This window comes from Schistocerca americana, chromosome 2, assembly GCF_021461395.2.
Source record: "Schistocerca americana isolate TAMUIC-IGC-003095 chromosome 2, iqSchAmer2.1, whole genome shotgun sequence".
NCBI lineage: Eukaryota > Metazoa > Arthropoda > Insecta > Orthoptera > Acrididae > Schistocerca > Schistocerca americana.
In genome coordinates, this window is record NC_060120.1 from 24,332,067 (window position 1) to 24,356,591 (window position 24,525).

The 24,525-nt window shown below is 43.6% G+C and overlaps 1 protein-coding gene across 1 annotated transcript; it reads left to right on the top strand.

Annotated features, from left to right (window-relative positions):
- The first annotated feature begins 1,948 nt into the window (after positions 1-1,948).
- Positions 1,949-23,117, top strand: LOC124589453 (transcription termination factor 3, mitochondrial-like). The gene is given in 2 exon segments (XM_047131555.1): positions 1,949-2,098; positions 22,461-23,117. Coding segments are annotated over 2 exon segments (807 nt in total).
- The last annotated feature ends 1,408 nt before the right edge of the window (positions 23,118-24,525 follow it).

Below are 24,525 nucleotides of genomic sequence, written 5' to 3' on the forward strand. Positions count from 1 at the left end.
ATGGTTGTGTGTGTTTGTCCTTAGGATAACTTAGGTTAAGTAGTGTGTAAGCTTAGGGACTGATGACCTTAGCTGTTAAGTCCCATAAGATTTCACACACATTTCACACACATTTGAAGACGTTTGTTTTATAATGAGCCAGCCTAATATTACACAAAGAGCGAAGCCTAAGCGACTGCTATGGGTTGGATATGTTACAAGGATTACAGGTGATACCATTCCGAAAGCAGTATTGGTAGGAAGGCCATAAGGAAACAGCACCTTCCCCCCTCCCCCTCCCCGCCACTTTCCCCGCCCTTCTCGCCGAAGGGATCTGTTAGAGGCAGTTCGTAAGGTCTGCACATGATCTGCAAGGTTCCTGGTGGCCGGTTAACCAAGTAAGAACCTAAAGACAAAAACCACCGTAAATTTCTGACAAACTGAACAAAAACTATTCATTGGTACCCATTTATAATTACTTCGATCAACGGTTTGCATTCTATTGTCATTGCAAACTTGAATAAAAAATGCTAAATATAACGGTACGAGCTGTAATATGGACTGACTGCTGCAGCCATAAATTTAAGCGCATAATAATAAGTAAAATCACAACAACTTGGAGACATAAAACATGTAAAATTATCTCTAACTTCATGTACTGATGGACGATCTGCTTTTTCTAAAAAATTTAACTGTATTGGCCAGTAGATTGAGAGAGACATAAGTGTTTATTGCAAGAGATGCTTTGTGTGTGTGTGTGTGTGTGTGTGTGTGTGTGTGTGTGTGTGTGTGAGCGCGTGCGTGCGTGTGCGCGTATTCGTGAACAATGCAAACTCTGAATGTCGTTGTCGTTAGAATTCCACATTAAACCGGAAGTCGTCCAATAAAATTGGATGGAAGGATAAGTGAACACGTATACTGAAATATTATAGCTTCCCTGACACACACAAAACACGACTCTCCTAGAATTAAGAACACTTCAACATATCAACATATAACAGTTACAAAAACAACATTTGCTTACGAGATTCGTAAATTCCGTAATGTAATCACAAGATCAAAGTGTATGCATTTTGGGACTCTCTTATTAGACGGACCTCATCTTTTTACTTTGGGAAAGGGTTAAGAACGTAATTATTCTACTAACCATTATATACTTGTATATGCAGCTGAAAGTACAGTGAGAGAGAAAGAGGAAATAGTGAAGCAGCAGACGTACTTACTGATTTTTTCAGAGATAAAAGAGTTGCAACGTACTGTAATAAGTTTCGCAGCCATCTATGCCAATATATTGGTAGTTTGCAACGGGTGTTAAATAATGAATAAAATCTTGATATTCATAAATATGACTTTTTTCTAATGTTATACTACTGCTTCTGTACAGTATTATCAATTGAAATTTCCCGACGCAGAGGACTGTAACTATGCTATACATTTACCTACTCGCGAAAGTGGAATGTATGATTTTGATCATTAGACTTAAATACGTTAGGTTTGTAATGTACTCGCGAATTCCATAAAGCATCACTTCAATTATATCTGATTTCTACTTGCAGGATTGCCGCAATTATAGGAGAATTTCAACTAGCAGTTAGAAAACATTCATGTACAAGAGGTATGTCCTATTTTCAAAATCGTAACCCTCCCTGTTAACAGTTGCAAAACAATAAAAATGATATCCCTACCTGCTACTGCTCATTCGTAATTAATTGCGGAATCATTTAACGTTAGGCTTTACTCTACTATGGATTTCGACATGCGGAAAACACGCGCTTATAGCACATGACATGAGGGTCAGCCAATGGAAAATGACCTACATCAAATGTTGTCAAATGCACGAATAAAACATGAAAGAGAATACGAATGTATTCGTATGACATTATATAAATAGTAGCTTAGAATAACAGTTTGTTGATAATAATCATGTAATCTAAAAACATTTCAAATTAAAATCAGTGTAATGGGCTATATGGCATTCTATCACAGCCTGGTGGCACTAGTTCGTACTTTCAGGGACGCAGCTTCCATAGAGACGTCGTCATCAGTAGGGTTGCTGGTAGTCAAAGACGAACCGGAGGAGGCCGTGTGGTTATCGAAAAGCAAGGGCAAGGATGAAGCAGTAAGGCACCGCAGACTGTACTGGTAGCAGTGTGTTGATATGCTGTCATCCAGCACCAGGACGTTTGTTGAATGTTCATAAAAGAAGCCAGAATGTCAATCACTATAATGATGACACTGTACGGCACAAAATAAAATACAATAAATGTAATGCTCAAAACTGTAAAATTATGATGAAAAATTGTATTTATGGAGGCACTGAAGAATGTGGTTTCGGAAGCACGAGGGTGTATTACACAATCTTCTTTAGAGTTTAGGTCGCATTCGTGCTAATATAATAAAAACAGTAAGTAGAAATTTGCGAGTCATAAAAATTATAATAAAAATACAATAAAAACAAGTTAAAAACATTGTGGCATATAAAGTATTTGAAATTAAATAGGAACAGAAATATGAACAGTCTAAAATTTTTTAAGAGTTCATTAAAAACGTTGGAAGTTAAGACCATTGATTTTGGTGTAAATTTGCCTTCATATCTACGTCGTCATTTACAGGTTCATAAGAAATTTAACGGGTTTGGTATAGGAATGGGAGAGTAGAAATACTAATTTCAATTATGTTACATCATGGTAAGGCAGTGATTCCGAAATCCGATATTGGTTACCCAGGGGCAGATAGAGACTCACATCACAATTTAGTAATGATGATGAGTAAGCTGATACTTAAGAGACTAGTCAGGAAGAAATAGTGTACAAAGAAGTGGGATACGGAAATATTAACGAATGAGGAAACACACTTGAAGGCCTCTGAGGCTATAGATACTGCGATAACGAAAAGCTCCGTAATCAGTTCAGTTGAAGAGGAGTACACATCTCTAAAAAGGGCAATCACAGAAGATAAAGACAAACAAGGAAGACAGCTGCGAAGAAAGCATAGGCAACAGAAGAAATATGTACGTTGATCGACGAGAGAAGGAAGTACAAAAACGTTCAGGAATAGAGAAATACAGGTCACTTAAGAACGAAATAAATAGGAACTGCAGGGAAACTAAACTTCCTGCACGAAAAATGTGAAAAAATTCGAAAGTAAGTGATTGTCGGAAGGACTGGCTCATGAACCAGGAAAATCAAAATATTAAAGGAAAAGGTGGTAAAATTACTACTATAATGGGAATTGCTCTGTTAAGTGCAGAGTAGAGATCGAATAGCTGAAAAGAGTACATTGAAGGTCTCTACGGGGAGAGGCCTTGACTGATGACGTGGGAGAAGAAGAAACAGGAGTCTATAGGGGAACCAGTAATAAAATCAGTATTTAAAAGAACTTTGGAAGACTAAAGTTCAAATAAGCAGAAAGGATCGATAACATTTCTCCGGGATTTCTAAAATCTTCGGGAACTGCAACAAAATAACAATTCAGGTAGGTTAAATGTACAAATGTGTGTGAAATCTTATGGGACTTAACCGCTAAGGTCATCAGCCCCTAAGCTTACACACTACTTAACCTAAATTATCCTAAGGACAAACACACACACCCATGCCCGAGGGAGGACTCCAACCTCCGCCGGGACCAGCCGCACAGTCCACGTCTGCAGAGCCCTAGACCGTTCGGCTAATCCCGATCGGCTTCAGGTAGGTGTGTAGAATGTATGGCGATATACCATCAGACTTTCCGGAAAAATCTTCCATGCAGTCACGAAGATTCCAAGAGCCTCGAGTGCGAGAATTATCGCACAATCAGCTTACCAGCTCATGGATCCAAGCTGCTGAAGAGAATAATATACAGAAAAATAGAAAAGAAAATTGAGGATCTGTTAGATGAAGATTCCATTGTTTCTCGAAAGGACCACGAATATAAGATTAGAGAGATTAGGGCTCGTAAGAAAGGATATAGATAGTCGTATTTCCCTCCCTCTATTTCGAGTGTAACGGAAAAGGAAACGTTAGTAACATTACAGGGCACTCTCCCCGACGCATCATACTGTTGCTGGTGGAGTATGTACGTAGATGTAGATATAGATGTCGACTTTGGCTTTTTTTATTTTTTGGTCATCAGTCCTTTGACTGGTTTGATATGGCCCGCCACGAATTCCCGTCCTATACTACCTCGATATCTCAGAGTAGCACTTGCAACCTATGTCCATCTCAGAGTAGAACTTGCAAACTATGTCCTCAATTATTTACTGGATGTATTCCAATCTCTGTCTTCCTCTGCAGTTTTTGCCCTCTACAGCTCCCTCTAGTACCATGGAAGTCATTCCCTCATGTCTTAGCAGATGTCCTATCATCCTGTCCCTTCTCCTTATCAGTGTTTCCCACATATTCCTTTCCTCTCCGAGTCTGCGGAGAACCTCCACATTCCTTACCTTGTCAGTCCACTTAATTTTCAACATTCGTCTGTATCACCACATGTCAAATGCTTCCATTGGTTTCTGTTCCGGTTTTCCCACAGTCGATGTTTCACTACCATACAATGCTGTACTCCAGACGTACATTCTTAGAAATGTCTTCCTCAAATTAAGGTTGATATTTGATATTAGCAGACTTCTCTTGGCCACGAATGCCCTTTTCGCCATTGCTAGTTTGCTTTTGATGTACTCCTTGCTCCGTCCGACATTGGTTATTTTACTACCTAGGTAGCAGAATTCCTTAACTTCATCTACTTCATGACCATCGATCCTGATGTTAAGTGTCTCACCGTTCTCATTTCAGCTGCTTCTCATTACTTTCTTCTTTCTTCGATTTACTCTCAATCCATATTCTGTAGTCATTAGACAGTCCATTCCGTTCAGCAGATCATGCAGTTCTTCTTCACTTTCAGTCAGGATAGCAATGTCATCCGCGAATCATATCATTGATATCCTTTCACCTTGAATTTTGATTCCACTCCTGAACCTTCCTTTTAATTCCATCATTGCTTCCTCAATGTACAGATTGAACAGTAGGGGTGAAATGCTACAGCCCTGTCATAGACACTTTTTAATACGAGCACTTCGTTCTTGGTCGTTCACTCTTATTATTCACTCTTGGCTGTTGTACAGATTGTTTATGGCCCGTCTCTCCCTATAGCTTATCATTACCATTCTAGCCGGCCCAGTGGCCGAGCGGTTCTAGGCGCTAAAGTCTGGAACCGCGTGACTGCTACTGTCGCAGGTTCGAACCCTGCCTCGGGCATGGATGTGTGTAGTGTCCTTAGGTTAGTTAGGTTTAAGTAGTTCTAAGTTCTAGGGGACTGATGACCTTAGAAATTAAGTCCCATAGTGCTCAGAGCCATTACCATTCTAAGAATTTCGAACATCTTGCACCATTTTACATTGCCGAATGGTTTTTGTTTGGTTTTAGGAAAGATAAAGGCACATGAAAGCCCGTTCTTACGTTGCGATTGACAATGGAAGCAAGACTGAAGACAAATGATGACATGATTGTACGGTTTGTAGACCTTGAAAAGGCATCCGACAGTGTATTTTGGTTCCAGATGTTCGAAATTCTGAGAAAAATTTGGGTAACGTATAGAGAAAATGATTAAAATATAATATGTACAAGAACCAAGAGGAAACAATAAGAGCCGAAGTCCAAGAACGAAGTGCTCGGATTAAAAAGAGTGACAGTCAGGGATGTAGTTTTTCGTCCCTATTGTCCAATTTATACATCGAAGATTCAATGAAGGAAATAAAAAGAATGATTCCAGAATGGAATTAAAATTCAAGGTGAAAGGATATCAAAGATGAGATTCGCTGATGACATAGGTGACCTAAACGAAAGTGAAGAAGGATTACAGGGTATGTTGAGTGGAATGAAGAGTCTAATGACATAAAATGGAGTGAGATTAAATCTAAGAAAAAGGAAAATAATGAGAAGTAGCAAAAACGATAACGGCGTGGAACCTATCACGACTGAGCTTCTCGAAGCAGATAAAGTTAAGCTGTGAGGGAGCAAAATAACGAAGACGGACGGAGCAAGAAGGGCACCTAGAGCAGATTAGCATTGGCAAAAAGGGCATGCCTGCCCAAGATAAATCTGCTAGTATGAAACATAGCCCTTTATTTGAGGAAGAAATTTCTGAGAATGTACATTTGGAGTACAGGGTTGTATGAAACATAAACATGGATTGTGTGAGAACCAGAAAAAAGAGAATCAAAGCATTTGAGGTGTGGTTCTACAGAAGAACGTTAAAAAATATGTTGACTGATAAGGTAAGAATGAGTAGGATCTCCGCAGAATCGGCGAGGAAAGGAATATAAGGACAACAAGAAGGAAAAGAATGAAAGGATATCTGTTAACAAAGAATAACCCCCATATTACTACAGGGAGATGTAGAGGGTAAAAACTGTACAGGAAGAAAGAAATTGGAATTCAACCAATAAATAATTGGGTCATACGTTTCAAGTGCTGTTCTGAGATGAAGTGGTTGGCACAGGAGAGGAAATCACGTCGGGCCGCATCAACCAAGTCCGAAAACTGGACACAAAAAGATAAAATTAAAGATTTTCATGATGGTGTAAAAAAAGAAGTAAAGGTCAGTGAGTTGGTAGAAATTCGCTAGCAAAAAAGTGGTAAAATAGTTAATGTACGGAGAATTTCATGAAATTAGTTACAGTAGAGAAAAAAGGGATATGATAAAAAATTAGACGGAAAATCAGCCATCCTTCTTTTAGATAACACATTTAAAACGATCTAAAAAGCTTTTTCACGGATATCTAACTTTAAAGTTCATTAAGCCCTTTTTTTGTGTAACGCACCTTCCGCTTCCATAGCGTAGGGCAGGAACAGCGAACACATTTGGACTTACGACGCAATGTTTTGTAATTGTACCACAGACAGCTTGAAATCGGAGTATTTTACTTTCAATTTTCGAACCTGTGTTGGAAATGTATACACATCCCCTACTCCCTCTCCTCTCCCCATTCCCTCTATTCCCTGTCCCTCTGTCCCTCCCTCCGTCCGTCCGTCTCTCTCTTTTCTCTCTCTCTCTCTCTCTCTCTCTCTCTCTCTCTCTCTGTCTCTCTCTATGTCCATCTTCTAACTCATATCTGTGTCAATTTCATCTTTCCCCACTCTCTATCCATCTCCTCTTCTCCCCCCCCCCTCTCTCTGACCTTGATTCTTGTTTATTGTCCTTGTAAATGAATCCTTAATTGGTAAATGAAGTCGCATAAAATGAGGGGTAAATCGGTTGGAATCATTGGCACACAGGTTATGAGAGAGACCTCTACTGCTGTGTGCGGATAATAGCTTCAGTGACTTTGTTTTGCAAAATTTTACTAAGCGAACTGGTACTATTAAAAAATTTCGAACGATTTAGACTGCTTGTAGTATTCTAATAATATAGTCAATAAGCCGTAAATACCATTTTCCCGTTATCTGTTAAAACTAACTGCATAGAACAAAAAGAACAGCACACTTCTGTGTATACAATTTTAGCTTACAACTATGTATCAGGAGGAGAGCCGCGGACACGGAGCCCTCTATGGGCTGACCACGTCCATTTGTTCTGGCATGTGTTTGACTTCCACGGCGGGAGGTACTAGATCAGCAGAACTAAACTCCCACCCAACCCTGGAAATCTGCTCTGCCGCTGTATCCACAATGCCTCTGGTCCCACCTACCTCATGCGGATCTTCTCTGAGTCCGCACCCTCCATTGACCATCTCCTCACCCAAGGTGTCCTGATATACCACCATTGCCACCCTGTTGAATCCTCCAAATCCCCTCCCCAATCCTACTTCTGCCAACAGTGCCTGTACAATGACCACCTGACCCCCAACTGCAAACCACCCCCCCCCACCTGTCCCCATTGCAAGGCCTCCCACTTTCTTAAGAACTGCCCCAACCTCACTGTTCGTCCTTCCTGTAACACCTGCAATGGCCCCCATCCCACCTACTCCCACAACTGTAAAGCCAAACCCCCTCCAGCCACTCCTGAGCTTACAGTCCCTGTCTGTCCCATTGATCCCCCTCTCCACCCCAACAATTCCCTCCATCCACCCCCCCCCTCCCCCACAGCCGAGGACATCATCCGGTTCCTTACCGTTGTACTCCAAAACATTCAGCCTTTTCAGCACCCCCACACCTTCCAACAAATCTCCTTTGCCGCTCACTCCGTTTTCCACCTGAACACCTTTGCCACTTTACTCCCACAACCGAGCCCACTTCACCTTCACCTGCCTCAACACCCTAGTTTAAGCCACTTCCCTTCCCTCTCTTTCCCACTCTCTTCCCATCATGGCACAGCATGAGTATCACGTACTCTTGCAGAACATTCACTTCTTCCACTCCAACAAATACCTACTCATGCACACCCTCTCCCACCACCACGTCGACAACTTCCTCTTGAACGAAACCTTTCTCCAGCTCCACCATTCTATCCACACCTCTCCCTATATCCTCCACCGCACTGACGCTCCTGGTCCTTGTGTGCAGGGTGGAGTCGCAATTGGCCACCTTAAGCATATCTGCATCTGGCCACAACCGCTCCTCAATCACCCAACTGAACTCTTTATCCTCAGCGTCTTCTTCCCCTCCCTCACCATTATCTGTGCCACCATCTATGCTCCTCTTTCTTACGACTTCATCTCGCACATTGACCACACCTTCTCCACCTATGTGATTGCTGCCGACCTCAAAATCCATAGCCGCACTCCTGCCGCCCTTTGGCGGTGATATCAGTTCCTCTCCAGAATCCAAGGTGACCTTGTTCCCCTTCCCCAGCACACCCGACCCCAGGTGTTGCCATTGCCTCTGCCAACCTCCTTGGGCATATCACCATCGCCATCCTTGACCCCACAGGTAGCAATCACCTACCCGTCCTTCTCACCATAAAGTCCGCTCACCGCACCGCTCTGGCTCCCCACCCTGCACCACCTCCCAAGGTCGTCCATGACTATCGCCGTGCCAACTGGGATGCCTACCGGGAATCCATCGCCACCCAGGTCGAAAGCCACCCTCTTACCTATCGCCCCCTAATGACATCATCCACGCCTTGTCCTTCCTTCAGAAGGTAATTACTGACGCCATATAGGGTCATGTTCCTACTGAAACCATCCACCCCCACCGTCCCACTCTCCCTCCATGGGCTGTCCTCCTCCTCCATGAATCCCGCCGCCTCTATCACTCCTTCCTGCGCACTCGTGACAGGAATACACTCCAACGCCACCAGCAAATACAGCGAGACATGCGGAACCTTATTACAGCAACGAAACGCCGAGACTGGCGCCAGACCTGCACATGACTCAATGCCACTCTCCCTATCAGCTCCTCCAAGTACTGGTCCGCCTTCCATCGCCTTACTGGTTCCCTTTCTGCTCCCCACTACCCCCTTCTCCATAACGATCGCCCCCTTCCTGACAACCTCAGTAAAGCCAACCACTTCGCTTCCCACCTTTCCAAGGTCTTCTCCATCCCAGATGATCCCTACTTTGATTATTCTCTTTTTCCCCACCTTCATGGAATGTGCCGATACCTCAGTCACTCCACTTGCTCCTAGTACTTGGGGCAGTTGCCTCCCTCCGACATAAACATTCCCATCACAGCACAAGACATTAAACATATCCTCCGGTCCAAAGCAAGACAGCCATTGGTCACGACTGTGTCACCTACCATCACTTTCGAGAAAGCCCCTATTCCTTCCTGACTGTCCTCGCCCATCTCTATAACATCATCCTCTCTACCGGCTTCTACCCTGACCTGTGGAAGACCTCCTGTGTCCTCTTATTCCTCAAACCCAACAAACCCCCTTCTGCTGCTTCTTCCTATCGTCCCATCTGCCTCACCTCCATCTTCAGTAAGGTCTTCAAATTGATCCTCTCCCACCGTATACATCAGCACTTACTAAACACCACCTCCTCCCCCTTACCCAGTGTGGCTTCCAACCCTCCTTCTCCACTGAAGACCAACCCCTTAACCTCGTTCACCTTCTGTCCCTCCAGCTCAACTCCTCTCACTCCGCCATTTTTGTTTCCCTTGATCTCCAAAATGACTATGACCGTGTATGACATCCTGGTCTCCTCTTTAAACTCCAAAACTATGCCCTGTCTATCAATTGGCCCAGCTAGTCACTTCCTTCCTCTCACACCATCCTTCCTATGTCACCCTCCACAACACCAATCCACTGCTGGTGTCCCCCAGGGCTCTGTCCTCTCCCCTCTCCTTTATCTCTTGTTTAAGGCTGATATGCCTAAGCCACCCCCACCTGCCCACCTTCTCCAATATGCTGATGACACCGCCTTCCTGGCTCTCTACCATACCCTTCAACGGTGCCAATGTACCCTCCAAACCCACCTTACCCAGTTCACCACTTGGTGTAACCAGTGGTTCCTCCATCTCAACCCCTCCAAAACCCAGGCAATCATCATAGGTCGCACCACCCACTCCTTTTGTCTCCATGATTTCTACCTCACCCTTTATGGTCATCCCATCCAGCTCACCCCCACCCTGAAATACCATGGCCTCACCCTCGACTGTCACCTCACCTGGACCCCTCACCTACAGACCATCCAGCAGAAAGCCCACTCCCACCTCCACCTTATGAAACTCCTGTCTGGCCTGTCTGGCCTGACATCCTTCTACCATCCTCCACACCTACAAATCCCTTATTCATCATATCCTCTGTTATGTCAGTGTTGCCTGGATCTCCATACCCACCTACTTTTACAAGGCCCTCCAAATCCTCGAACGCCATGTGCTCCACCTTTCCTGCTGTATCTGCCTTCCATCCCCCACATGGGACTGTATGAACTCATCCCCTTCCCCCACCTCCTCCTGTTCCTCCAACATCTCCGCACGCTTTACATTGTCCGCAGGCTTGATCCCCCCCACCCTCTGGTTTCCTCCTTCCTCTCCACCCCCCACCCATTGCCGTGCCTCTATCGCTGTATCCCTCCCTCTCTCCACCTGCACACCCTCCATCTCCTTCATCAGGGCAATTTCCAGTGCCTCCCCCTCCCGGATGACGAACTTCACCGTGACGTCTACCCTTCCTTCCAACTATAACCTGGCCTTGTTTCCCCCCTCCCCAGGGCCTCTTTTTCCTCTTCCCTCCTCCCATAACGGATTTTCCTCCCTCCCCCCCCCTGAGACCCTGCATCCCATCCTTGCCTCTTTCCTTCCCACATCCCTCCCTACCTGGCCCTCTTTGGCGCTCCCCCCGCCCGTCTCCCCCCTCTCTTCCCCTCCCTCCCTCCCTTCTTCCGGTCTCTCATCTCCTTGCGCCTGGTAGATCCTCCATTTTGATCATCGTCAGTGTGCCACGGCAGTGTTGTGTTCAGTGGTGTTTCTCCTGTGTGTCGAGAGGTGTTATTTTAATTGTGTGCTGGCCTTGTACTTAGTGTCACTGTCAGTGTTTGTTATGTGCTACGCCATCCGTCAATACTTTTATGCTCTGGTCATACTGTGCCTTGTGCTCTTTTAACTGTCCCAGTGTGTGGTTTTTTGTGTGCACTACTTTTTTACGGTTTTTATCTCCATTTTACAGTCGCCCTTTTTTTTCTATTGTCTTCCATGATGTTCCCCCTCTTTTATATCTATGTTCACCATGTTTTCTCCTTTTGTATATTTTTAAATGTCTTCTACTGTTTGTTCTATATCTTTCGGCTGAAGAGCAGCGCATATGCTGCTGCCAGTCCGCCCCGATAGGGAATTGGAATACAATAAAGGGAAAAAAAATTTATTTCGATTGTTCCAATGTGATACATGTACCTTTGTGAACTTCTCATTTCTGAGAACGCATGCTGTTCCCTGTAAATGCCACATTAATGCAATAAATGCTCAAAATGATGTCCGCCAACTTCAACGCATTTGGAAATACGTGTAACGATATTCCTCTCAACAGCGAGTAGTTCGCCATTCCTAATGCTGGCACATGCTTTGACGATGCGCTCACGCATGTTGTCAGGCGTTGTCGGTGGACCACGACAGTAAATATCCTTCAACTTTCCCCACAGAAAGAAATCCGGGGACGTCAGATCCGGTCAACGTGCGGGCCATGGTATGGCGCTTCAACGACCAATCGACTTGTCATGAAATATGCTATTCATTACCGCTTCAATCGCACTCGAGCTATGTGCCGGACATCCATCATGTTGGAAGTCCATTGCCATTCTGTCATGAAGTGAGACATCTTGTAGTAACGTAGGAAATTAGCATGTTTTAGCATACATTAGCATACATTGCACCATTTAGATTGCCATCGATAAAATGGGGGCCAATTATCCTTCCTCCCATAATGCCTCACTATACGTTAACCCGCCAAAGTCACTGATTTTCCACTTGTCGCAGCCATCGTGGATTTTCCGTTGCCCAATAGTGCATATTATGCCGGAATACGTTACCGCTGTTGGTGAATGACGCTTCGTCGCTAAATAGAACGCGTACGAAAAATCTGTCATCGACCCGTAATTTCTCTTATGCCCAGTGGCAGAACTGTACACGACGTTCAAAGTCGTCGCCATGCAATTCCTGGTGCATAGAAATATGGTACGGGTGCAATCGATGTTGGTGTAGCATTCTCAACACCGACGTTTTTGAGATTCCCGATTCTCAGGCAATTTGTCAGCTACTGGTGTGCGGATTACCCGCGACAGCAGCTAAAAAACTTACTTGGACATCATCATTTGTTACAGGTCGCACAGGTCGTGGATGACGTTTCACATGTGGCTGAACACTTCCTGCTTCCGTAAATAACGTAACTATCCGGCGAACGGTCCGGACACTTGGATGCTGTCGCCCAGGATACCGAGCAGCATACATAGCACACGCCCATTGGGAATTTTGATCAAAATAGCCATATATCAACACGATATCGTCCCTTTCCGCAATTGGTAAACGGTCCATTTTAACACGGGTAATGTATCACGAAGCAAATACCGTCCGCACTGGCGGACTGTTACGTGATACGACGTACTTATACATTTGTGACTATTACAGCGCCATCTATCACAAAGCGAAAAAAGTGGTCCAACTACAACATTCATATTTATTTACGTACTACACGAATATGTAATGAGAAATGGGGGCTCCTATTTTAAAAAACGCAGTTGATATCCGTTTGACCTATGGCAGCTCTATCTAGCGGGCCAACCATAGCGCCGTCTGGTTTCCCCCTTCAAGCCAGACGAGTTTCGTTCTTTGTAGTTTTTTCGTTTGATGCCTATTTCGTAAGACATTTGGCCCGGTCACTATCGATGGACAACCCTGTATAGTCTACGTCCATCCGAGTGTTTATTAGAACATCGTGTACAAACTTGACACGTGGTGTGTGTACTGTAAGACCTTCGGTACACACACCATCAGATTATTTGACTTGTCGCTCTAACGAAGTAGGCGAGTGTCAGCAATATGTCTCGTGATCTTATCGTGGCGTGTTTATCTTGTGCCGTTAGGTCAAACGATAGAAATGCCACTTGCACGCTTAGAGTAGCAGTTTGACGGTCACCAACTTTAAACAGAACTTGATTAATTTTCACACACATTTATTAAAAGAATAACAAGCATAAAAATTACTTATCTTGGTTCTGGATGCTATTTACAATTGACAATCTGAAGTTACTTTGGTATTGGTACGTTAATCTTATTCTCACACATATCTCTGGTACTTGACAAGTGTCTATACATTTATCTTCATGGTTATGTACAGGAATATGGTAATCTTATTAGGCGCAGACTGAAACTTGACTATAGACTGGTACAGACAAATGTAGAACTCGTACAGACTGGTGCAGACAAATGCAGACTAATACAGACTGACTAATTGGAGGTCTGTACACTCGTTATAATACCTCGCGCGTTCATGTATCACTGCGCGAGTGTGATCCGCGAGGACGAAAGGTTCTACGTTAGCAGCAATCTCATTGGCTGCGTTACATATTAATACGCTGATCGGCGGAAGCAGAATTTGGTCCGTCTCTATGGCAGCGCCTGCGCTATTGTGCTTAGCGGGGCGCGCTCTAGTGGGATAGTTGTGTATGCGCTGACTACGCGGAACTATGTACACAACATGATATAAACTCGTTCACAACTTTTCGAGGTGAATCGTGTGAAAATTTAATGTACGTCGGTCAAGAACTTTTCAAGATCGTTGGTAACAATGTTAAACAACATCTTATCTCTCTGTAGTACTATAGAGTTAAAATCGAAACTTATACCACATCTTACGTAAGAAATTCGAGAGACTTGTTCTATAACGTAATCACTGATAACAATTTCTCGGTAGAATTGTGTGTCAACCAATCAAATGGTACGCGTAACGAATGGAAAATTGAGAAGTATCAAAAATGTCATCCTTATGAATAAAGTGGGAAAGACCTCAAGCTGAATCTTCGAGAAGCTTCTTCGGTGTCGAAAGGGCGTCATATCTGTGCGCCGTCGCGGAGCGACGAGGAGCGGCAGGCAACGCCCGCCGCCAGCGCACGGGGAGGCGGACAAGTTTGTTGGCCTCCGGAGGCGGACGCCGGCGCCGCGGATGGAAAGAAAACTAATCTGAGTGTCCCGAAGCCCCCTTGACATTTGTTCTGCAGAGAGGCAATTACATCGGCACTGGGTGCCTGCCAAGTCCTCTTCCGCTCACCGGCGGAGACGCGTAGCACGTTCGCTAGTGCCCGTCGCGACGAGGAAAGAGCGGAGCGGATCGCGGCGCCGCATTTGGATGTGCAGCTGCTGCCGAGGCGAACCGAGCCGAGCCGGGCCGGGTCGTTATTTGCTGCGCTTATGGGCAGGGGAGCTCTCCGGAGAGGGATTCTGCCGAATCTGGAATAAAGGAGGCGGCGCGCTGTCGATAGCGGCCAGACTCCAGCGACGGGGCAACAACGAGGCCGTTGAGAGCTCTGAGAAATTACGGGGCCTACCGGGACTCGGCAACGGGAACAGATACTGACCTAACAATCAAATGTGAACTCAAAGCAATGCTTTTCTTACGACCAATTTTCCTACTCCGTCACGAAAGATGGTATTTTCTGGCAGTATCGGCAACTCTGTGCACTCACCAACAACGTCTTTATCCGAGTAAAGAACGCTCGAGTAGATCTACGGAAAGAGCTTGAGATGTTCGTCTAGACTGTTGTTGAGGCGCTGATAATATCAGCTCACTGTGAAGAAACTACAAGATTAATTCAGTGTATACAACACGATTTTCACTTGGATATATCTTCCTTAAACATTGTACAGAAAGGAGTGCTATGTTGATGGAGTTAGGACAGCAACCAGCCAGAAATTTACTTTCAGTTCCTTTATTTAAAGGATACCGTTACCGGTTTCGAATCGTTGTGATTCATCCTCAGGCGGTTTACACGCTTTCTTTATGGCATGTGGTGTTTTTTTTTTTTTTTTGTTTTTGTTTTTTTTTTTTTTTTTTTTGCGTGTGAACCGTCTGAGGATGAATCACAACGATTGGAAACCGGTAACGGTATCCTTTAAATAAAGGAACTGAAAGTAAATTTGTGGCTGGTTGCTGTCCTAACACCATCAACATTTGTCTTCAGACAACAGCTACGGTCTCCATCATGTCGTCATATGACAAAATCGCTCAAAGAGTGCTATATTTAAGTGGTATCGCTTTCAATAGGCCTCTAGCAGAACTAAAAAATTAATGACATAACTTTGTCGCGAAATCCTACATTTTTTTAACAAGATAATAAATATTTCTTCTTTTAAACCAGATAGACTACAAGTAAAACAACCTTTAAGGAAAAAAAAATTCCTGAATGTTGTACATCTCAGACTTTCACTGACTCCAAAAGTGGTTCAAATGGCTCTGAGCACTATGGGACTTAACTTCTGAGGTCATCACTGCCCTAGAACTTAGAACTACTTAAACCTAACTAACCTAAGGACATCATACACACATCCATGCCCGAGGCAGGATTCGATCCTGCGACCGTAGCGGTCGCGCGGTTCCAGACTGTAGCGCCTAAAACCGCTCGGCCACCCCGGCCGACTCACTTACTCCACCGTACATGCATCGTATTTAATAAAGTCCAGGATGATCAGAGGCAGAGTGAAGATTTAAGTGATATTTTGTTACAGCAACTCTAAAGAAGCATGTTTCAATAACCAGCGCTCATAGAGTAAAATTTCAAAACAAATCTCTAATCACTACGTTAAACTCAATCAATTTATAAAAATGAAGAAATTTAACCCCTAATGACTTAAAATCTGACAGATTAGGTACATGTTGCACTACACCAAACTTTTGTATTTTGAATAACTTTTGAAAGTTAAACAAATAATCGAAACCAGTAACAGCCTCTACGGAATAGAGTGCAAAATCCTTCTCGCTAGTACTACATCAGTCGTCATGTCTCAAAGGCAACGGGTTTGACACTGATAAACTATGACTTCAACTTTTCTTGGTATTACAGAACACGGAAATTGCTACGAGAGCTATTCGGAAAGTGAGGAACGATCGGTGGCGAAATGGAATCCACTGTGAAAATCCGACGATGCTTTTCACAGGCGTTTTGGGCAGTGTCTCTGGTATGCCCATCGATCGCATCAAGACGCTCTTTTCAGTTGTGAGCGCACTGTGAGCGAGTAAAGGTGCCTGGAACAACAATGTCTCCCGCCAAGTAGGAGGGCCCACTGAGAGGCTTTGTCTTAGTGAATGCAGCCCACCTGCCACAACAGTCACGCACTTCTTTGGTTCAAATGGCTCTAAGCACTACGGTACTTAACATCTGAGGTCATCAGTCCCCTAGACTTAGCACTACTTAAACCTAATAAACCTAAGGACATCACATACATCCATCCCCGAGGCAGGATTCGAAGTCGCGACCGCCGCTAGAAGCAGTGCCGTTCCGGACAAAAGCACCTAGAACCGCTCGGCCACAGCGGCCGGCCCGCACTTCTTCCTTCATGGCAATTCTCAGCCGCACTCTGCAGGGGCAGTGAAGACGCTCCTGCAGCCTTTTCGATGGGAAGTGTTCGATCACCCACAACACAGACCTAGTTGGCTCGTCCTGAGTATCATCTCTGTTCACATGAAACGCTGAATACGAAGACAACACTTGGGTGCAGACTACGCGCTATAGACCAGCGCTGAGAATTATCAGAAAGCGCAGGCTGCTGAATTCTATGACGATGGTGTTGGAAATTTGGTATAACGCTACGAAAAATGTCTAAGTCGCAGCGGCGACTATGTAGAGAAGTAGCAGGAAGGTGTAGCTAACTCTTGCAAATAAAATGTTTCTGCTTTTCACTGTGGTTTCCAGTTCGCTACCGATCGTTCCTTACTTTCCGAACAACCCTCGTATTATACACAGACAGCGAACGGGTCTCTACAACATACCAACTGATTACAGTATGAATATTAGTAAAACCGATCAACAGCAGGATCGTATTCCTGAGTAGAAATGGAGGAAGAAGGGTCCTACGAACGCGTCTCCAGAAATGGACGCTGTGTGCGCAACGACAACAAATCGTCCCGAAACACAGTACAGAGGTGCAGCGCATTCATGTCGCAACATATGTTCAGAGTGTCCTCTATGGGACTTCAGATGATAGGGATAGCAGTGGTTGTCACTCAAAATACACGTAATCATACTTTGGTTTACACCATGTTGGCGGGTAGTTTGCCTGGAGCTTGTACTAGGATTTGTCTCAGTATCCCGTAGAACCCGGTCCTCCAAATCTGGTGTGCGCACAATCTGCAGCATTCCCGCACTTTAGTCAGTCTGAAAGGACCCTCGAGCACACAAACGCCCAAAAAAGGGCTTGAAATTCTGTGTGAGGGGGTTGGTGTCTGCCAGAGTACTTCTTTCGGTATAGCCGTGCTCTCAACCGTTTGCGTCTGCTTGGCCGTACACAGACACAATCTCGTCTTCTTCCCGACATGAATACAACACTATTCCACTGTTTATTGTACGTTGCGTCAATTACACAGCCTGCTACGCCCAGGGAACACACAACACGTGGTCAGAGGAACTGTCATTCGTCGGCGCCATCTACCGTGGCAACAATGCATTTTCGGACACATGTTCATAGGAGCTTCTTTCCTCCATTTCTAGTCAGGAATCTGTCCCTGCGGTCTGCCGTTTTTATTGATATCCACCCTGTATAAAAAGATAACTTCCAACAACACTTTATCTCGAACCTTCAGAACTAGTAAGTACAATCAAGCACAACTCTGTTAACGCAGAAAAAAATTTAAACTACTTCAAGGGATCGCAGCCAGTTGCCAAACAAATGTGAGTTTAGCGTCCGTAGACGCAACTCAAGTTTGCTTCGGGTTGACCGCTAATCCGAACGGCTCACAGACACAGGAAGCAGATCAGCAACGCTAACATCAGTGGATAAGTCACGACAATGCAAGCACGATGACGAGTTAGCTAGGAATGAACGGCCAACACCATTATGAGCTTTAAACAGAAGTCCTCAGCAGGGGTAATGACAATGGTACAGTTAAACTGGTGTTGTTCCAAACCTCTCTTTTGACAGCGTCCTTATACAAGCGAAATAATGGAATCCAAGAACCTCAGGGACTTTCTCAGCAGAAAATTTCCTTTGCAGAACTTGTAACCTCCGCCTCACTTATCGACCTTAATGACCGTGAAAAATTAAACCGCGTGTACCTAACGGAAATTTGGGAAAAGCAATCATCACCTAAGTTAATCTGTCGGTAAAGAGGGAGGAAAGGGTTACATCCAAATGAAAGGAAAAATGCAAATGAAACTGGTGGAAATTAATTTTGAAAAGGGGTAAAGTTAATAAAGAAAGTAAATGTGCGGCCGTTACGTTAACAATTAACTAGCGGCAATTAGATATTTGGGATTCGGGGAAAATTACGGTTGCCAGTCCTATGGACAATTACTATAGTAACGGAAAAAGAAAGGTTATTGCACATATATTTAGCACTAGAAGCATGGCAACTGAAGGTTGACAAGTGTAGTGTGAAAACTGAAAGTTTGTCAGAAGTAATATATTTCGCTACACTCTGACTTAATTTAGCAAAAGAATTAATAAAACCGGAAAATTGAAAGTTAATTTAGTGACTGAAATTAATAGTGAGCTTTGTTTCTGAAGCACATCGAAATTCAGTAAAATACTGTCAGTCTTGGGCTACCTCAACAATCATTTCAAAAGCTACTTGAATCTACGCAATTTAGAAATAAGAGATTTAACTTTGAACTTGGAATTAAATGATTCTGAACAATTAACAATAGAAAAATTTAGTATGTAACAAGCTGAGCTGCAGTCACAGGTAAGCTAAAATATGGTAACAAAACTCGCACTCATAATTTGTGCTTGTGTAATCTAAATATTGTAGCCAGCTATGAATACTTTAACTGAACTTTGAAATTAAAGCAGTGAAATGGAATGATATTACTTTAATGCTGGCGTACGAATTTCAACGACACTCGGGTTCATTCCAGAAAAGGAAGGGATCCTGCTTGGTAATGCAGTTGGGACAATGAGCAACAAAGGTTCATGCTAAGTTGCTGTGATTTTGTGATGCAACAATTTTAAAAGCTGAGGTCTGCCATACAGTTCTAAAACTTTACGTGTTTCCAGTCTTCCTTGTTGGTTGATTGAAGGTTTGAAGCCGTCGGTCGAGGAGGTGGCGACAGTCACTCATTGTCGGCCGTCGCTGTTGCAGAAGCTGGATGTTGGCGCGCCTTCTTCTCGACACGGTCACCAGACGAAACGGGCTCTTGATGTGCGCCAGCTAATGCTTCCCGTCCGCGGCACCGTGTCAGAAACTATCGTAGCAAGTCGAGCGCAATTACATGCTGCCAAACCCCGAAAGCGGGAGCGTCACACAACACACCTGCTCCACCGCCCTACTCCAGCCAGACTCCCTCTGCCCGAGCTCCATGCGGCAGAGTTAACACTACCAAAGATGCTAAACACTTTGGTTCTCCACACGACCTTTCGATGTATTCGTTCGATAGCATAGTATTCCCTAGGCAAGACCCAGCGTAAAAATACAAATAGTATTTACAAGACAAACCAATTATACATCGACAGTAAAACAATTACAATATACAAAGACACAGAAACGTCATGTCTTCAGGTAACAAAATAAGGAAAAAAATTTATAGTACAATAGATGGAAATAGGAGGATATGTATTTCCGGCGTTACAAACTCCCCAACCAAATTACTGCCCCACACTACGCGACCACTGCCCATCTATGCATTGTCGTGTCGGTCCATCACTCGCTTCCAGACTCACTGCATAATTCCTGACGGTCGTATTCTCTGCCTAGCGCTGTCGCGGTGGCGCTTTAGTACACCCGACCGCCTTAGTCCCCTCGCGCGTTGATCGTGGAACAGCGCGTCAAGTCCAAAGCTAAGGTCTTCGATCTTAAAAAATCGATTCGAGCCGACCGCCGCTGTGTTTCCTCGCGGTAGTTGAGAAATTTTCTCTGTAATGTTTCGCATATTCGTATACTCCCCCACAATTTTTTGGTGGTTCGTTAATTCTTTACTTTCTTTGCTCTGTAAATTTTCTGAATTACGTGCTGACTTAGTCTATCACCAGTCAGGTTTGGTCAGCATGGTACCACGGATAGACGGGTAATTGAACATGACACGCTTTGCTTTCTTTCCTGACTGTAATGTAGTGTCTGCCTTATCATCTTATTTCGTTCGTATTCTTTTTATATCTATTAAGGGGTCGCCTGAAGAACTGATATCTCCGCTGTTGATTTATTTTCTTTTGTCACCGACAGGAGGAAAACAAAATCTGTTGCCCGCATCTCGTGGTCGTGCGGTAGCGTTCTCGCTTCCCACGCCCGGGTTCCCGAGTTCGATTCCCGGCGGGGTCAGGGATTTTCTCTGCCTCGTGATGGCTAGGTGTTGTGTGCTGTCCTTAGGTTAGTTAGGTTTAAGTAGTTCTAAATTCTAGGGGACTGATGACCATAGATGTTAAGTCCCATAGTGCTCAGAGCCATTTGAACCAAAATCTGTTATTTCCCCTTCTTTTCTGGTAGCAGAGGATACAAGGCTCATCTATTGTTTCGTATGGTTGATCAACATAATGGTGCACCGACAAAAGAACCTAGGGTTGGCTACATGATTTCAAGATCAGTCCTTATTAACATTATCTGTGTTCAGCATTCCGGAAGTAGGACGAAATGTGGATATCATATTTAAGATTTGAGATTTCTGAAAACAACAGATTTCATTCTTTAGGTTAAAGACTGATTTCACTGGTTCCTCAGACTGCACTTCATGGACTTCATTATTTTATTTCACATTATTGAATATAGGATACCCTGTTCCATTACAAAATATAACTCAGAATTGAAGATATACAGTGCTAAGAATTGATCAATTTTCTTGTCATCTGATGATGGTACTGGATGTCCAGATATCGATAATGTAAAAGAAAATAATAAAATTAACTCTGAATAGTCAATTTGGCCACACAACGTAAATTTACGGTTGTGTTTCTCTCCAAACCACGACAAACATTGTGTAATTTGCATGCGCTCCTGCGAAGTTCACATCACCTTCCTCAATTTTCATGTGTGCCATGAAGATTTACGTAAACCAGTATGTTTCAGTTATACCTAGGTAAATAAAGCCATAGCCACCAACGTAGTCTAGTGCACTGGCTCTCAATTCGAAGGTACCGGTTCGAAACTTTTGCTGTAATAAAATTTTACTATCAGCATTTTTCCTGTCACGAAAGCCAGAATATGTGACAATAACCTGGCATAAACAGTAAGAGCCGGCCGCTGTGGCCTAGCGATTCTAGGCGCTTCAGTCTGGAACCATGTGGCTGCTGCGGCCGCAGGTTCGAATCCTGCCTGGGGCATGGATGTGTGTGATGTCCTTAGGTTACTTAGGTTTAAGTAGTTCTAAGTTCTAGGGGACAGATGACCTCAGAAGTTAAGTCCCATAGTGCTCGGAGCCTGTAACCTCCCAACAGATAAATTCTTTCCGTTACCTCGGAATAAAAATGTGACTAATCACTCAATAAAATTGTGACTCATAAATAAGCTTTCAATAATTAATTGATTGTGAATCTAAAGTGGTAAATCTGGACGTCAGCAATGCTGCGTCATGGCCCTGAAAAGTCATTCTTAATAAACTGAAAATTCTTACCTCAATTATGTCGCCGGATAACAGGTATACAGGGTGAGTCACCTAACGTTACCGCTGGATATATTTCGTAAACCACATCAAATACTGACGAATCCATTCCACAGACCGAACGTGAGGAGAGGGGCTAGTGTAATTGGTTAATACAAACCATAAAAAAATGCACGGAAGTATGTTTTTTAACAAAAGCCTACGTTTTTTTAAATGAAACCCCGTTAGTTTTGTTAGCACATCTGAACATATAAACAAATACTTAATCAGCGCCGTTTATTGCATTGTAAAATGTTAATTACATCTGGAGATATTGTAACCTAAAGTTGACGCTTGAGTACCAATCCTCCGCTGTTCGATCGTGTGTATCGGAGAGCACCGAATTACGTAGGGACCTTAGGTACCAGATGCACTTGGTGCATTCATGACAAAGAATCCATACATATTTAAAGAAAATCTTGACGATTTGTCAACAAGACTAAATTATCTGCAGTATAAAAAATTTACTGCTGATGGCATAGCCAGAATAGTAACTACAAATCCATATTGGCTTATGTTTAGCACCAAAAGAATTGATCGTCGACTTGGCCACTTCCAGAAGACGTATAATTTGAGTGGATCAGAACTACGCATGCTTGCTCAGAAACAGCCAAAATTAATCACGTACAACTTGCACAAAGTGAAGGAGAGTACATTTGCGATTAAGGAAGAAATGGGGTTCAGTGATGAGGAATTAAAGAAAATGTTGCTTTAAACACCCAGGCTCTGGATTATAAGTCAAAAATCTTTACTTTCAAGATTCCATTTTGTACATAACGTCATGAAGGTTCCGCATGAACAGATTGCTGCCTCTTCAAAAATACTGACATGTCGTGAATTTAGAGAACGGCAGAGGCACCTATTTTTAGCGGCTCTAAATCGGGCTCAGTACAACCCTAAAAAAGAAAGTTATGTTTCTTTGGAGAAACTGGTCTCAGGCACTGATACTGAATTCTGTGATACTGTAGCAAAGGCATCTATACAAACATATAATGAATTTTTGAAAACATTGTGTTAGCAGAATTTTTTGTACAGAATTTTAGGTACAGAAGAGACTGGAACAGCACATTACGTCCACATGCTAACACCTTTTTGTTGGTCTTTTTCACTGACGCACCTGTACATTACCATGAGTGGTGAGGTACACGTTCGACGGGCGTTCATAGGACGTGGAGGACGCATAAATTGGCCAGCCCGTTCTCCTGATCTTACACCTCTGGACTTCTTTCTGTGGGGTACGTTAAAGGAGAATGTGTACCGTGATGTGCCTACAACCCCAGAGGATATGAAACAACGAATTGTGGCAGCCTGCGGCGACATTACACCAGATGTACTGCGGCGTGTACGACATTCATTACGCCAGAGATTGCAGTTGTGTGCAGCAAATGATAGCCAACACATTGAACATCTATTGGCCTGACATGTCGGGACACACTCTATTCCACTTCGTAATTGAAAACGGAAACCACGTGTGTACGTGTACCTCACCCCTCATGGTAATGTACATGTGCGTCAGTGAAAAAGACCAATAAAAAGGTGTTAGAATGTGGACGTGCTGTTCCAGTCTCTTCTGTAACTAAGGTCCATCACCGTTCCCTTTGGATCCCTACGTAATTCGGTGCTCTCCGATACACACGATCGAACAGCGGTGGAGTGGTACTCAAGCGTTAATTTAGGTTACAATATCTCTGGATGTAATTAACATTTTACACTGCAACAAACGGCACTGATTAAGTATTTGTTTATATGTTCAGATGTGCTAGCAAAACTAACGGGGATCCATTTAAAAAAACGTAGGTTTGTGTTAAAAAACATACTTCCGTGCATTTTTTTATGGTTTGTATTAACCAATTACACTAGCCCCTCTCCTAACGTTCGGTCTCTGGAATCGATTCGTCAGTATTTGATGTGGTTTACGAAATATATTCAGCGGTAACGTTAGGTGACTGACCCTGTATATCTGCTCCTATAAGATATTTTTCTGGCACAGCCCAGTGCAATGCTGTCCGCTAGATTTGTCATGTATAAAAAGAAACAACTGGCTTCTCTTTACGATAATCGGGATGACTATGGATAGGAGAAATTAGTAAAATCTTTAAATTCAGATGAATGATTGTCAAAAGTTAATTTTATAAGAAACATTATTATTAAAAGATTTAAAAAAAACATTTACATGGGATTTGAAATAACAACAGTAAAAAATCAGTTGTTACAAATTACATATGCGCGCGGCTCACGCACCGCCATCGCTCTCCATGAGCGGCCCAATCGCCCGACTGCGAGCTACTACCACAACTGCAGCCGACAAAGTTCCTACTGCAGCCGATACTACTCTCTGTCCGCGTTTCTATTGTAGCTTACATATCGCAGGCGGCGCGTGAGCAATCCATCGAAATTACATCTGCTCGAGTGCGCTTGCAATAAAT